Source organism: Populus trichocarpa, chromosome 18 (genome assembly GCF_000002775.5).
Source record: "Populus trichocarpa isolate Nisqually-1 chromosome 18, P.trichocarpa_v4.1, whole genome shotgun sequence".
NCBI lineage: Eukaryota > Viridiplantae > Streptophyta > Magnoliopsida > Malpighiales > Salicaceae > Populus > Populus trichocarpa.
In genome coordinates, this window is record NC_037302.2 from 12,134,856 (window position 1) to 12,148,466 (window position 13,611).

General features: G+C 31.6%; 2 protein-coding genes across 2 annotated transcripts; one reads left to right on the forward strand and one right to left on the reverse strand.

Moving 5' to 3' along the window:
• The first annotated feature begins 4,578 nt into the window (after window positions 1–4,578).
• Window positions 4,579–6,765, forward strand: LOC7489418 (S-adenosylmethionine decarboxylase proenzyme). Its single transcript, XM_002324478.4, has 3 exons — window positions 4,579–4,764; window positions 4,943–5,102; window positions 5,227–6,765. Exon 3 carries the CDS (start codon window positions 5,413–5,415, stop codon window positions 6,601–6,603), a length of 1,191 nt encoding a protein of 396 aa, XP_002324514.2. The 5' UTR covers window positions 4,579–4,764; window positions 4,943–5,102; window positions 5,227–5,412; the 3' UTR covers window positions 6,604–6,765.
• A 5,314-nt stretch (window positions 6,766–12,079) lies between these two features.
• LOC7489419 (EG45-like domain containing protein) lies at window positions 12,080–13,176 on the reverse strand. The gene is made up of 3 exons (XM_002325072.4): window positions 12,916–13,176; window positions 12,356–12,629; window positions 12,080–12,245 (listed from the first exon to the last, which is right to left on the reverse strand). The coding sequence occupies exons 1-3, from the start codon at window positions 13,085–13,087 to the stop codon at window positions 12,239–12,241; spliced, it is 453 nt and encodes a 150-aa protein (XP_002325108.3). The 5' UTR covers window positions 13,088–13,176; the 3' UTR covers window positions 12,080–12,238.
• Between the last annotated feature and the right edge of the window lie 435 nt (window positions 13,177–13,611).

The following is a 13,611-nucleotide window of genomic DNA, read 5'->3' on the forward strand; positions in this document are numbered from 1 at the left end:
GTTGATTATATCATATTTGATCCTCAAACTTTTGATTGCTATATATATTTTGTTTCGAATATTTATTTTTTAATTTCATCTCTTAAAATTTAATTTTTAAATTAACTTTGGTCCTTATTTTTATAATTGCTATTTGCTTTTTTCTTATTATTTTTTTATTAAAATTTTTTATCTATCAAATTTGGTCCTCATTCTTTTGATTGTTACTTATTTTATTTGAAATAATTTAAGAAATTTTAATTATTATTATTTTAATTTCTTCATCTTTCAATTTTTTTTATTTTTTATTTGATCTCTATTATTTTGATTATTATTTATTTTATCTGAGATAATTTATGAAATTATATTTTTTTTTCAATTTCATTCTCATTCAACCTTTTAATTTGTAAGATTTGTTCCTCATTATTTTAATAAACTTGAAAAAAATAAAACATTAATAAGTTATTTTTCAGCTCATTTTTCATAACATAACCAAACACTGAAAAATATTTTCCAACTTATTTTTTATTACACTACCAAACATCAAAACTTTCCAAAAAAAATACTTTCTAGTAAATAAACAGGGTCTAAAATCTTTGACAGCCGTATTATTTTTATTTTAAAAAAAATAAATTTCCTGAGTTAACAGCACAAGATCTCTCCTCTCAGTAGGGACGAGAATATGGAACAAATCCCAATACATTAATAGCCTAATACAAACAAAACGAGGATATAAACTAAGAGGCAAAAGAAACCAAAAAAGTTGCAACTCGACAGAGATTAACGAGAGTCACTTCAACTACAAGAAAGCTTTTATCCTCAGGGAAAAGTTAATATTATTTCACCTTGATAAAATCATTCAAGATCGTCTTTGCTTTTTAAATAACGAGTCTCATGGTAGAAAAACAATTATGATGTGACTCTTTTAAATCCGTATAAGAAGTAAAATTAATTTTATTACATGTTTTATAACTTGTCTTTAACTGTATGGATAGCTTGTTTAATTTTAAAAAACACTATAGTATAGTTATTGTTTTTTTGTTTTAACTACCTTTTACCGCTAAATTAATTTTTGTTAAGGAGTGATAATAATTATTTTTTTAACATATTAAAATAATATTTTATTATTATTTTTTAAAAATTATTTTTTACATTTACATGATAAAATAATTTTTTAAAAAAATTAAAAAAAATTAGACGCATCCCGAACTGCGTCTAAAGCGTACAAGTCTGTTTGAGAGTGCGGTTGTGGTTGCTTTTCAAAGTGTTTTTTACTCGAAAATGCATCAAAATAATATTTTTTTTTTTAAAAAAAAAATATTAATTTGAAGCAAAAATTTTTTTTTTTTTTTTTTTAAAAAAATATTTTTAAAACATAAAAACAAACCAGATAATTTGAGTGTTTTCCTTCAACGACCAACTAGGACTGTAAATAGTCCACCCAAGTTGAGCTTTGGTATATTCAAGCTTTGGCTCGTTTAAATTTAGGACTTGAACTTTTGACATGTCTATAAAAATCTTATAAACTTAATTTTCTTTGAGAATTTTTAAATAATATATATATATATATATATATATATATATATATATATATATTTAACTTCTTCATATAACACATAATATATAATTTCTAAAAAAAAATTGACTGTATATTAATTTTATTAGTTGTATCCAACGTGGGGTTGAAAACACTATACTCTTAAATCTAATTTTTCAAATGAATTTGCGTGGGGCTCATATTTACAAACCCTGTATGAGATTCATTTCTCACAACTATTCTACCCAATATGCATGCCATCCCACTACATGTTGTTCACTTTCTATCAAAGTGATTTCCTGTCCTCAAGATAAGCATTAGCATTAACATGAAACTAAAAAGGACAAGAATGCACAAGTAATTAGTCTTTTTTTTAATATATATATTAACGTGGCTGTCTGAGCCAGCTTACGTACACCATGTTAGTCTCTAGTAATCCCGTGATTTGTGAGACTTGAATTAATAATATTTAAAAAACAAATCTAAAACCTTATCAATTTAAAATTTCAAAGCTTTCAATAATTATTATTATTAGTCATAGAAATGGACGTCTCTTCATCGAATAGTTGCATTGTCGAATTGTCTAGCTAGAATCAAATTGGGATTACGTTCAAGATTGCTAGTCAATAACGTTGCATTCTCAGTGGACCAACCTGTCTTAATATTAGAAAAATAAAACAATTAACTTCATTTTAATTATTCCTTTTCGTCTTTATTTATACATCACAACTAGTTCCACTTTGACTAATGTTAATATTTTATTATCTCTGTTTTTTTTCCATGATAAATCTAGTATTAATATATACGTAAAGAGCTCTTTTTTTTTTTACACAAATATAGTTCATCATCTTAAATATTATAGATTGGAACAATGATTTTTTAAAAAAATTTAATTTGATCCTCGATATTTTACTTTGCATAATTTAGTCCCTTTGAACCTAAATTAGAACTTAATTACATATTATTTTTAAGTGGAAGGGTTGGATTGAGAAACAACTTACTAAAGTGGAAAAAACATTTTAAATAGATGACGACTTTGAAATTTATCTTGAAAGTTTATTTTTATTCTTCAGTTAATCTGTCCCTTTAATTTTTAAAATTTTCATTTTGATACCAAACTTTATTTTTCTTATTTTCATGTTCTTTTATTTTGTAAGATGACAACTCGCTAAATTTCAGTGTAAAGAGAGAAAAAATCATCTTTGACACATTTTATGATCACAAGACAAGTTAAAATTGGTGTTGACGGGTTTCACTATGTGAGAAGAGCCTTATGGTGATTATTTTAAGCCTAAATGTAGCCTAAAAAAAAAGATCTACATCGATGATGAAATATTTTCTCCGATTTGATTTGGTTTGGATTGGGTTCCATTAGGTAAAAAGAATCTTATGTGTGTCAATTTCTATTACAAAATTATTTTAATTAACAAATTCATTAAACATGACGAGGTAAAATCAGTGTTACACTATTAAATATCTAGATCTATATTTTTCTCTTACCTTTTCATGATTCTTTTCTAATTTTAGTTAATTTTTTTTTCTATCGAATTATCCCGATCTCGCGATCTAGAACACATGATGGACATGTAATCTAGACTTATCTCATGTCCAGATCATGAGTTTTACATGTTAACTCAGTTTTACCCATTGTAATATATTTTAAAAAATTATTTTTATTGTTGTTGTTTTATTTTTTTAATTATATTATTAAGTTTATCAAGATTTAATCCGGCTATAAAATCTCTTAAATTTTTTTAATTCAACCGGGTATCACGCTGGACACCAATCTAGTTGTGTTTTTAGTGTTCTCACACTGCAAATAAATATCGTATGATAATTTACATATCAAAACAATTGACAAACCAACGTTGCCAGCCCAATTAGTGGGCATTAATCAGGAACATTGGGGGTTAAGAATCCAGGAAGGGGGATACTTTTAAAAATGTCCCACTAGTTTATTAACCTCATTGTCGCTGCAATTTGGATGAAATAAATTTTGAATGTAAGAAAATAATATCTAGAATGTTATAAATTTTTTGATATTGTTATAAAACTAGAAATAATTATTCAAACTTAAAAAGTGTTGAGCAAACTATTTATTAAACTCGAATTTTAAATTGAATTGTGTGAGAGTTGTTCCAACATGATATTGTTTACCAGATAGGTTTTTTTAAAAATCAATTTAACAATGAAGATTAAAATTAAATAAAAATCTCATATTAAAATATATAAGTAAAACAAAAAAAGATAAAAAAAAAGGGTCAAAAGACCCAGTAGAAATAAATTTAACTACATATTAAATGATATTAAATGATGAAATTAATATTATTATTAATTTGAAGTTTTGTGATTTAATAATAAAATCAAACCATCTGGGATTATTATTATTATTAGAGAAATTAATTATAAATTTGAAATAATTGACTGGACATGTTAAGATTGTGGGTCTAATATATAACTTTTTATTGGCTTCATGTTCGTTTCATTATTCCTTTGATTGTGAGATCCATCTTCAAATTCATTTCTAATGACAGTCATTTAAGCCATGATTTGTATTGATTTCCTTCCAAAACATTATTCAACTGATTTTCCTGTATATACTTTTTATGTCGTGTCAAAAAAGTATTTTTGACAATCTTGGGTACATGTGTTCAACAGTTGCCACATGTTATCCAATGAGCTACACAGCAGCGCAGTTGCATGTATAATATATGCCTCTATAATGCATATTAACTTAACTCAGTCTATCAAATATTCCCACGCGCTTTATATAATAGTGTACTCAACCTCCCATGCACATGCTAATTGCTACGCACAGTGAGAGGCCAAATTGCCATTGGCCTGGGTATGATTCTGGAACTCGGCAAAACCAGAGGATTTATCTTTATCTCATTGGAGCGTGAAATACACGTTCTATGTTTGAAAGTGAAATTAAACAACAATGTTATTCCCCAGTAAATTAGAGGCAAGTAAGAGGCCAACGTGCCTAGGGTTTAATTCAAATCCGCCGCGTGGAGTCCTCTAGTTTCTTCTGTGGTTCCTCTATAAATTCTCTCTTTTCATCTTGCTCTCACACAAAACCCTCTGCTGCGTCTCTATCTCACATAAAAACGCCTTTCTTTCTCTCTTTCAGTTTGCTCGCATCTCTCATTCCCTTCCCAAATTTAAGTCTCTGTTTTGGTATTCTGCCAAGTCAATACGTACCCACCCTCTTGAATACTCAAAGTTTTATAGCAAAATTAAGATACGTAAGTCTCTGAATCTAGGGTTTCTAATATTTCTCTTTGCTTGTTATACGTGTAACTCCTGTTGTTCTCTTATTTTACGTACTGGGTTTTTGATTTCGTAATACCTGAAGGTTTTTTCTGTTATTTGTAGATATATTTTGTGATCTGAATTTAGAATTATAATTTTGGGTTTTTGCAGAGGCGTGAATGTTGTGATGGAGACAAAAGGAGGCAAAAAGAAGTCTAGTAGTAGTAGTAGTAGTAATTCAGTTCAATACGAAGTCCCTCTTGGTTACAGCATTGAAGACGTTCGTCCAAACGGTGGCATTGAAAAGTTCCGATCTGCTGCTTACTCCAACGTATGTATCATTCAGAACTCTCAACCTAAATTAATATCACGCACATAAATTAATATTTTGTTTGAAGTTTTTTTCTTTTGATAAATTTGTAATTCGTTTTCTTCTTTTGTGGGTTTGTTTGCAGTGCGTGAGGATGCCATCCTGATACGATCCGAGAACAAAAACATATGGCACCTTCAGTAGAGTAGATTTTCTCATTTTCTTTTTTTCCTCTCCTTTAAATTTCCAATAAACAAAAAGAATACCAAGAAAAGCACATCAGTTTCTTCTTTCAGCAATATTTGAGCTTTCAAAATTTAGTCTCGAAACCATGCTCATTGATTCACCACCGCCACCTCCTTCTCCTATCGGATTCGAAGGCTTTGAAAAGCGCCTCGAAATCACTTTCTCTGAGCCATCCTTTTTCAATGACCCAAATGGGCTGGGACTACGTGCCCTAACTCGATCTCAAATCGACTCAATCCTCGAACCTGCTTGTTGTACTATAGTATCTCAGCTCTCCAACACTGAGTTCGACTCTTACGTTCTCTCCGAGTCAAGCTTGTTCATTTACCCACTAAAAATAATTCTCAAAACCTGCGGTACCACAAAGCTGCTTTTGTCTGTACACCCCATTCTGAAACTAGCCGAGTCACTCTCTCTTGATGTATGTCACGTGACTTACTCACGCGGCAGCTTCATCTTCCCTGATTACCAGCCTGCCCCTCATCGTAGCTTTGCTGAAGAAGTCACTGCTCTGAATGGGTATTTTGGGAATTTGAATTCTAATGCCTATGTTATTGGCCATCCCACCTCTGCTAACCGTAATTGGCATATCTATGTGGCATCTAAGGATTCTAAATCACTGCCGTTGAGCAAAGATCACACGTCTGCAGTTACTCTAGAGATGTGCATGACTGGCTTGGATAGGATGAAAGCGGCTGTATTTTATAAAAAATCGGCTGATTATTCGGCTGCTGAGATGACTAAAATGTCCGGGATTAATGAGATTATGCCTAGTCACATGATTTGTGACTTTGACTTTGACCCTTGCGGGTATTCCATGAATGGGATTGACGGTACAGCATTGTCTACAGTGCATGTGACCCCAGAGGATGGGTTCAGTTATGCTAGCTACGAGGCTACGGGGTTCGACTGTGGTGAGGTTAGGTTGAGGGGGTTGGTGCAGAGGGTGCTCAAGTGTTTTGGACCACGTGACTTCTCCGTTGCTGTCACGTGCCATGGTGGTGGTGGTATTGGGGTCCAGTGGTGGGCAATTGAGTGTGCTGACGTGGAGGGGTACTTGTGTGACAGTGTGGTGAGGCAGGAGTTGCCAGGTGGTGGGTGTTTGGTTTACATGACTTATCATGAGGTGAAAGAGTCCAAAGGGTGCGCACCTGCTAGGATGATGAACATGCCGTGTTGGAAGGATGTGGCGGAGGAGGAGGAGGTGGTGTTGGGGCTTTGTGGTGGCGGTGCCGGTGGTGGCATGATGGCCTGGCCTTATATTTCGTCATTGTAAGTTGAGAGCCACGCCGTAGACTGATTAATTTACTCGTGGGTGGACTATTATTTATTCTCTGTTTTGATGTTTCTGGGTATGGGTCTGTCTTTGTTACCCTTACGTACAAGTCTTTAGTCTTTGGAATAAAGGGGCTTGCTTGGCCGTGAAGGTCTTTCTTTACATGGCTCTCAAATCTGTTTGGCGTTGAACTGAAGCTGCTTTTATTTCTCCTTGTATGATACGGATTTCTGAGTTATTACCATGGATTGAACTATGTCTGCTACTTTTGGCCATTTAATTCTTGATAATCCCTTAAGATTTAGGGTGTGTTTGGTATTGTGATTGCTGTTATGGTTGTGGTTTGAAAAAAGTTATTTTATAAAAAGTACTTTTAGTTGAGGTTGGTTTGAAAAAATATATGTTTGGTTAAAACTGTGGTTGAAATTGAGGTTGAACTAAAAAATAATTTAATGTGTTTGGTTAAGAATGCTTTTCAATTTGAGGTTGTAAAATAATTTTAGAAAATATATATTAATATTGATGGTTTTTAATTTAAATATTATAGATTTAACTACTATTATTACATCATGAAATAAATAATATTTTATATAAAATATTTTTTATTATTTCATTAAATTATCTACAATTCCTTCACGTATGAAATACATCGACAGGTACTACAGTTTTCTTGGTTTCTTAAGCGCACAACAACATCAGGTAAAATATCATCAGGAATAAAATTAGGATTGCGATCTCCATCTAATTTATCATTAGTGTCATTAGCTGATGTTAAATACGAATTTTTTAAATAAATCACAATTAAAAAGAAAAAAGAAAATATTTTATTTTATTTTATTAGGTTTGATAGGTTGGTAGTTATGTTTTAAAATATATTAAAATAATATTTTTTTAATTTTATAAAATTTATTTTTGATATTAATACATAAAAATTAATCATACTCGGAAAAAACCTCATCATCTTGCGATCGTCTTTTAATATAGTTATGTAATGTTATTAATGCAACTATAATTTAGTTGTGGATTTTTAAAAAATAAATTTTAAAAAATATATATTTGATTGAAAATATTATACAATAAATTTTTATATATAAAATAAATAAAAAAATCTATAAATATGTTCTAGTTTTTACAAAATTAAAGTTTAAATGTAATTATCCGTGAATTAAAAAAAATTAAAAAAAATTAGGTGTACAGAAACAGAAGTTATAATAATACTTTTGGTAGTGTCTTTTGGTCAACTAGCAAAAAGAGTAAGGAATTACTGCCTCCATGCTTACACAAAAAACATTATCTCAATAGGCAATGAACTCTCTTTCTCTCGTGTTTGTTATGACAGACCGATCCTTGTTCCTCAAGGATCAAGAGAGACACTAAGGTATAGGACCCACCATAAAAGGATTTTCAGCATGATGGCCCTCGACACACCAGACTACCAGATCCAACGGCCATTGTAAACCTTGAGTGCTTGAGGGTCTGTTCATTAATCTTCGTCTAGATCAAGTTTAACAGAGGGGAATGGAACATAGCTCCAGCAAGGTAAGTTTTTTGTTACAATAAAAAAAGCTTTGATGAGAGAAGAGCATGGAGTGAAAAGCAGGTGTGAGCTGCTTTTCACATATTGAGGTCCAACCTAAGTTTTTGTGTGGAGCCATGTCAAATAAAAATACCATCTGCAATTACCAAACATCAAAATTCTGTTTTTATTGTAAAACACAGCCGCAGCCGCAGTGCGAAACGGACACTTATTGCTAAAGTCTAATCTCTCCCATAAAACATTTGCCTTTGCCTAGTACCTGCAATATTGCTGAAGACTTGCATTCCAAGTTTCAATTTCATATTTCTGAGTGGAGTGCACGGGCAACTGTGGATCACAATGATGAATGGTGGCGTCCTGAGATGCGATTGGCCACTCTTTTACTACCGGAAGATCAAAACTGTTTTGACATGATTGATTGATGGGCCAGTGACAGGGGCTTTTGTACAAGAAAAGACAAGTATGCAGGTCATAAAGTCTTAAATAATAGAGGCTTTTATGCAAGAAAAGACACGAATGTATGGTCGTAGATTGTGGCACGAGGCCAGGATTCCTTGATTCTGTTAGGTTCTTTCGCCGTTGCCGTTGCCTGTTGATAGACTGAGAGTTGATTTTGTATTGTTGTAGAGTTTTTTTTTTAAAAAAAATTATTTTTGATATGAATTTTATATAATAATCTAAAAATAAAATAAAAAAATAGTAATAAAATAAAATATTTTTAAAAGTATTTTTAGAACATAGAAATAAATAATTTCTATATTATCTTAAGCTTTTAGCACACTAGATTTCTAATTTTTGAGGTTATGTTTTAAGATATTATTTTGTTTGAAAATATATTAAAATAATTATTTTTATTTATTTTTATATATTTAAAAACAATTAAAAAAAAAAGTTTTAACTGTCAAATATCCCGAGATTTCTCACTTTATCCTTGCAACTCTAGTCTCTTTAACAAAAACACTAATCATGATTTTAAGCAGTCCTAAATAAGATTCCATTTCAATCAATCAGAAAATTATTTCCATGAAGAAAAATCAATTACGAGAGTAGACTATGCCAGTCAGCAAATTGTTTCATATATGCTGGGCTGAATTAAACCGAAGAGTTAGAGCCGAACTGCGAATAAAATACATGAAAGAGGAGTTCCTTGGGCTGGATGAGGGTCGTTGTAGTGTAAATTTATGAAAAAACTTTTCATCATCTGCAGTTTTATTTTAACACGAACACAAGCTTAGACTTGACAGAGCCTTCTCTGATCATATATCTTCAAACCCTGCAAATAGGAAGGAGAAACCAAATAAAAAGATCATCGATAAATTAGTTTTTAATTACACAGATTGTGTAACCAGCCATGGACACCGTTAATCGGAAGTTTGGAGAGTGTAACTAGGAAGCAGAAGGTTTAAAGAAGCAGCGTTGAGACCGCTAGCTAGGAACTTGAACGGACAAAAGCTGCAAAGATTACGAGGTCATCGTCATCGTATGAGGAAGGAATAAATAGTTGTCAAAAGGCTGGTCAATGGGATATAGCCGAAGAGGCCTATCGGAAGTAGAATTGAACTGATGCGCGGCTCGCGCTGCTTCGCTGTTCTGGTTAAATCTTGTCTAATATAAAAAAAAATATTTAGTTGATGACAGTGTTTCTAAAAGAGAAAAATATTGTGAGAGTTGGGTTACTGATTTGAATTGGTTTATAAGTTTGGTTCATAATATGATTATATAAAAAGTTTATAATAATAAAAAAATTTAACGAATAAAAAAATAGACTCGTACAAGTATTATATAAATATATTGTATAAATATTCTTAAAAGCTTTAAATAATTTTATTTGATAACAACCAAAAATTAAATAAGAATTGGATAACCTTATAAAATGAGAAAAAAAAAAAAGGTTTGGAGCTTAATCACCAACAAATCAAATATTAAAATAAAAATTGAATTTTTTAAAAAAATAACAAATTGACTCAAGTCAACATGCTAAATTCAGATTATGAGACTAGAATAACTCTATAAAAAAAATTAAATTAAATAATAGAGATAAACTTTCAAGCAAACTATATACTGAAAGATGAAACTAAAAAAAAAACCTTGAGATAACCTAGGTTAATTTAACTAACCCACGATCTGGAACATAAAATCAGAATAATCCAATAAAAAAAAAAAACTAAATTCAGAATATAAGATTAAGATAATTTCATATAAAAAAAAAGCCCAAAAACTCTTGACACTCAAGATTCAATAATCTAATATTGAGAACAAAAGTAAAAAGACTTATTAAAAAAAAACAATTTAGTTTCAGTTAATGTATAGATTAATCGAAGAATTTCTGTAACTTTTAAATCAAATTCAAAAGGATTGGAGACGGACATCGTTGTTAAGAATCTTGGAGAAAGGACTCGTTGGAAGTTTGCCTTCGTTTGCAAGTCAACTGGGTTCGGCCTGGTTTGCCTTTTTTGATGCAGGTTGGGCCAAATTTCAAGAGTTTGGGCCCAATTAGGTTGAGTTCTTTTACTTTTAACTTTTACGCCTTTATGTTGACTGGGAATATACGGGAGAAGCAACCACGTCATTTCTGGTATGGAAACGTAATTTATTGAAATTTTAATTGTTTTTGTGTTTTAAAAATATATTTAGAAGAATTTAAATTTTATATTTTTAATTAATAACTTTTTAGTATTTCCAGAATATTTTCATACGTTGATGTGAAAAATAATTTTTTAAAAATAAAAAAAATATTATTTTAATGCATTTTCAAATAAAAAATATTTTAAAAAATAACCACAACTATACTCACCCCTAAAAATAATTCAAGTTTTTTAAACATTCAATCTGAATCATGTTTTCTCACGCATGGTATCCATGGAGTCGATTAAATTAGGACATGCAGGTGTATAGACACGATGACGTATCGGTGACTTGTCTTTTCTCTCCTCTCTCTTGGTTTTCAGGCCGATATCTTCTCTTTCTTTCTTTTCTAAATTAGCCTGGCCCGAACAACTACTGTTCGGTGTTTCTTTCTCTGGGCCTTTTGGCCCATGACGTATGTACTGCAAAAAATTAAAATGGTGCAGGAATTGGTGAGAATGAGGACAAAGTTCGCTTTAGCAAGACTCCGTTCACATGATTTGGTCCCAAATGATTATTAGTATTTGGTAATCCCTTATTAGGCGCACTAATGATAGCTTTTGCAAAGGAAAGAGTGAGTCTTTTAAGATTGGGTTAAAAAATATTCAATATAAAATAATAAAAATATAATTTTTTTATTTTTTTCTTAAAAAAATATATTGTACGACCCGAATATACTTAGATTAGATCGTGTTTATGATAAACCATGTTAACTTGTATTGATATTCAGCTTGATTGAGTTTTCAAATGAATAATGAATAAGTATATAATTTTATTTAGATTAACACCACTTTTATTATTTTAAATTTTTAATAAATCTATTTTTCTAGGTCCAAGAGCAAGGATTATTTCATAAATGATTTCCCCCAAAACAATAGCACTTGTATATGACCGCGTATAGAAAATACTTGATTAATACAGCTTTCATTGCTGTAAATCTTGCATTTTTATTGTATTCTTTGGATGCTCCCCCGGTCACCGAAAATACTATGTGTTTTTTCGTTTTTGTAGCTAAGAAAAGAGAATTTACAGTGAATCTGCCTGCTTAACACAGGCACAACTCCTCTCCGACTTCGAGATAATCCAAAAGGGATTTTCATTTTAAGAGGGAATAATTGTTGTAAACTAATTAACCAAACAGTTAAGAGGATTAACGCACGGTGATGCTAGTGTTACATGGATAACTTGGTTAATTTAATGGTAAATTAATACAGTGGGTGCGCATTCAAGCATTTTTCTGATACGGAATTCCCCGGCCGGAGCACAAACTGCAGTTCAGTTCATATATTTCACATGAAAAACTACTGTACGATCTCAAAAGTCTCTCACTTGAGACGATTCTCATTTTATTGATTGATTCTACATAAGGCGTACATCATCGATGAAACAGACTAGTTCCATAACGAGCCATTTTATTTTAACACTAAGAAGATCAGCTTGGTCTCGAAACGGCTTTCTCCCATGATTAAACCCTCAAGCCCTGCAAATCGAGGGGGGAAAATCAACAAGTAGTAGTTTTTAGCTACTGTTAAAGAACAAGATATGTTATGGTATAGATAGCAATGAATAAGTATATATAGTTACACTTACTGATCGTATCGAACTACAACTTTGCCAGCATCAGGATCAGCAATTCGGGAGAAAGCATCTTGAGAGAGATTGATGACTCCATTACATCCTTTTCTACAAAAATCGACTACTGTGACGACTACACTACCTTTTCTGCAAGGTCTTGGAGCTTGATTTGCTCCTCGTACGCATGACACTCTGTATTTTCTCCCACATGCTGCTCCACCATTCCACAGGGCATCACTCACCCCAGCAACCATAACTCCATTATTCCTATTTCCATAGCATTTGGAGGCTACAAATATTCAAAGATTACGCACATAGAAAATTGATTTGTAAATGGTCGAACCAGGACCATAATTTTTGCCACAAGACCAGCTAGCTCATCATCGAGGACTTGTGTAAGAAACATATACTGTACTGTGAAGAAAATAACTAGTAGAGCACAAGAATTTCTAAATGGTAAGATAAACGAAGACAGCTTAACTCTTGTATTAACTAGCACCTCAGATATGAATATTTGACGTTAATAGATGCAAACAGAGTTCAGAGATTCAGGGAGTCTGAAATTTATAGCTTACGAGTATAAGGAGGTTTGTAGAAAACGGCAATTCCTTCAGCAGCATCTGCAACAGATAGAAGGCATGATACAATGCCTACCATTATAAGAGCTGATCCAATGTTAAAACCCATTTCTTCCTCCTTTAAGGTCTCAATTTTGTGGTGCAAAATAAAATCTTTCTGGGTCCCCATTTATAGAAGAAGATCGCTGTCAAGAACAGTTCCCTCCATTTAGAGCATAAAGAAGTGAGCATTTACTTACTTTCAGTCATCATTGCCTTTCGCAATTGCTTTGCTTAATTGACTTCACCTACCAAGTCTATGCTATAACGTTCATGGAAAGAGGTGGAAAGAAAAAGGCGCATTGATAGTTTTTGCGTTAGGTGAATTACCACGTCCATGTTTTTTCAGTGTAGAAGCACAAAAAGAATTCTATGACACATGGAAGGACCAGACTTTATTTTTTGCGTTTTACTTGTTTCCCACTGGCTTTCACCTCTCTTTAATAAATTATGTTTTTAACCATGATCCAAGTGAAACCTTAGGCCTTAAGATCATTAAACTCAGTACATTCTAATAGTTCTAATAGGTTGATTTAAAAAACACATGATTTAGTGTCTAAACTGGATTGAATTTTACTTCGAATAAAACTAATATCGACTTAGCTAAATCTAAGTTGAGAAGAAGATTGTGATTTATTTACATGATTAAACCCA

Coding starts and splice junctions, on each gene's coding strand:
- LOC7489419 (XM_002325072.4), bottom strand. CDS start 13,087: ATGGGGACCCAGAAAGATTTTATTTTGCACCACAAAATTGAGACCTTA. Junction 12,630..12,915: donor CTACAAACCTCCTTATACTC/GTAAGCTATAAA, acceptor GAATATTTGTAG/CCTCCAAATGCTATGGAAAT.
- LOC7489418 (XM_002324478.4), top strand. CDS start 5,413: ATGCTCATTGATTCACCACCGCCACCTCCTTCTCCTATCGGATTCGAA.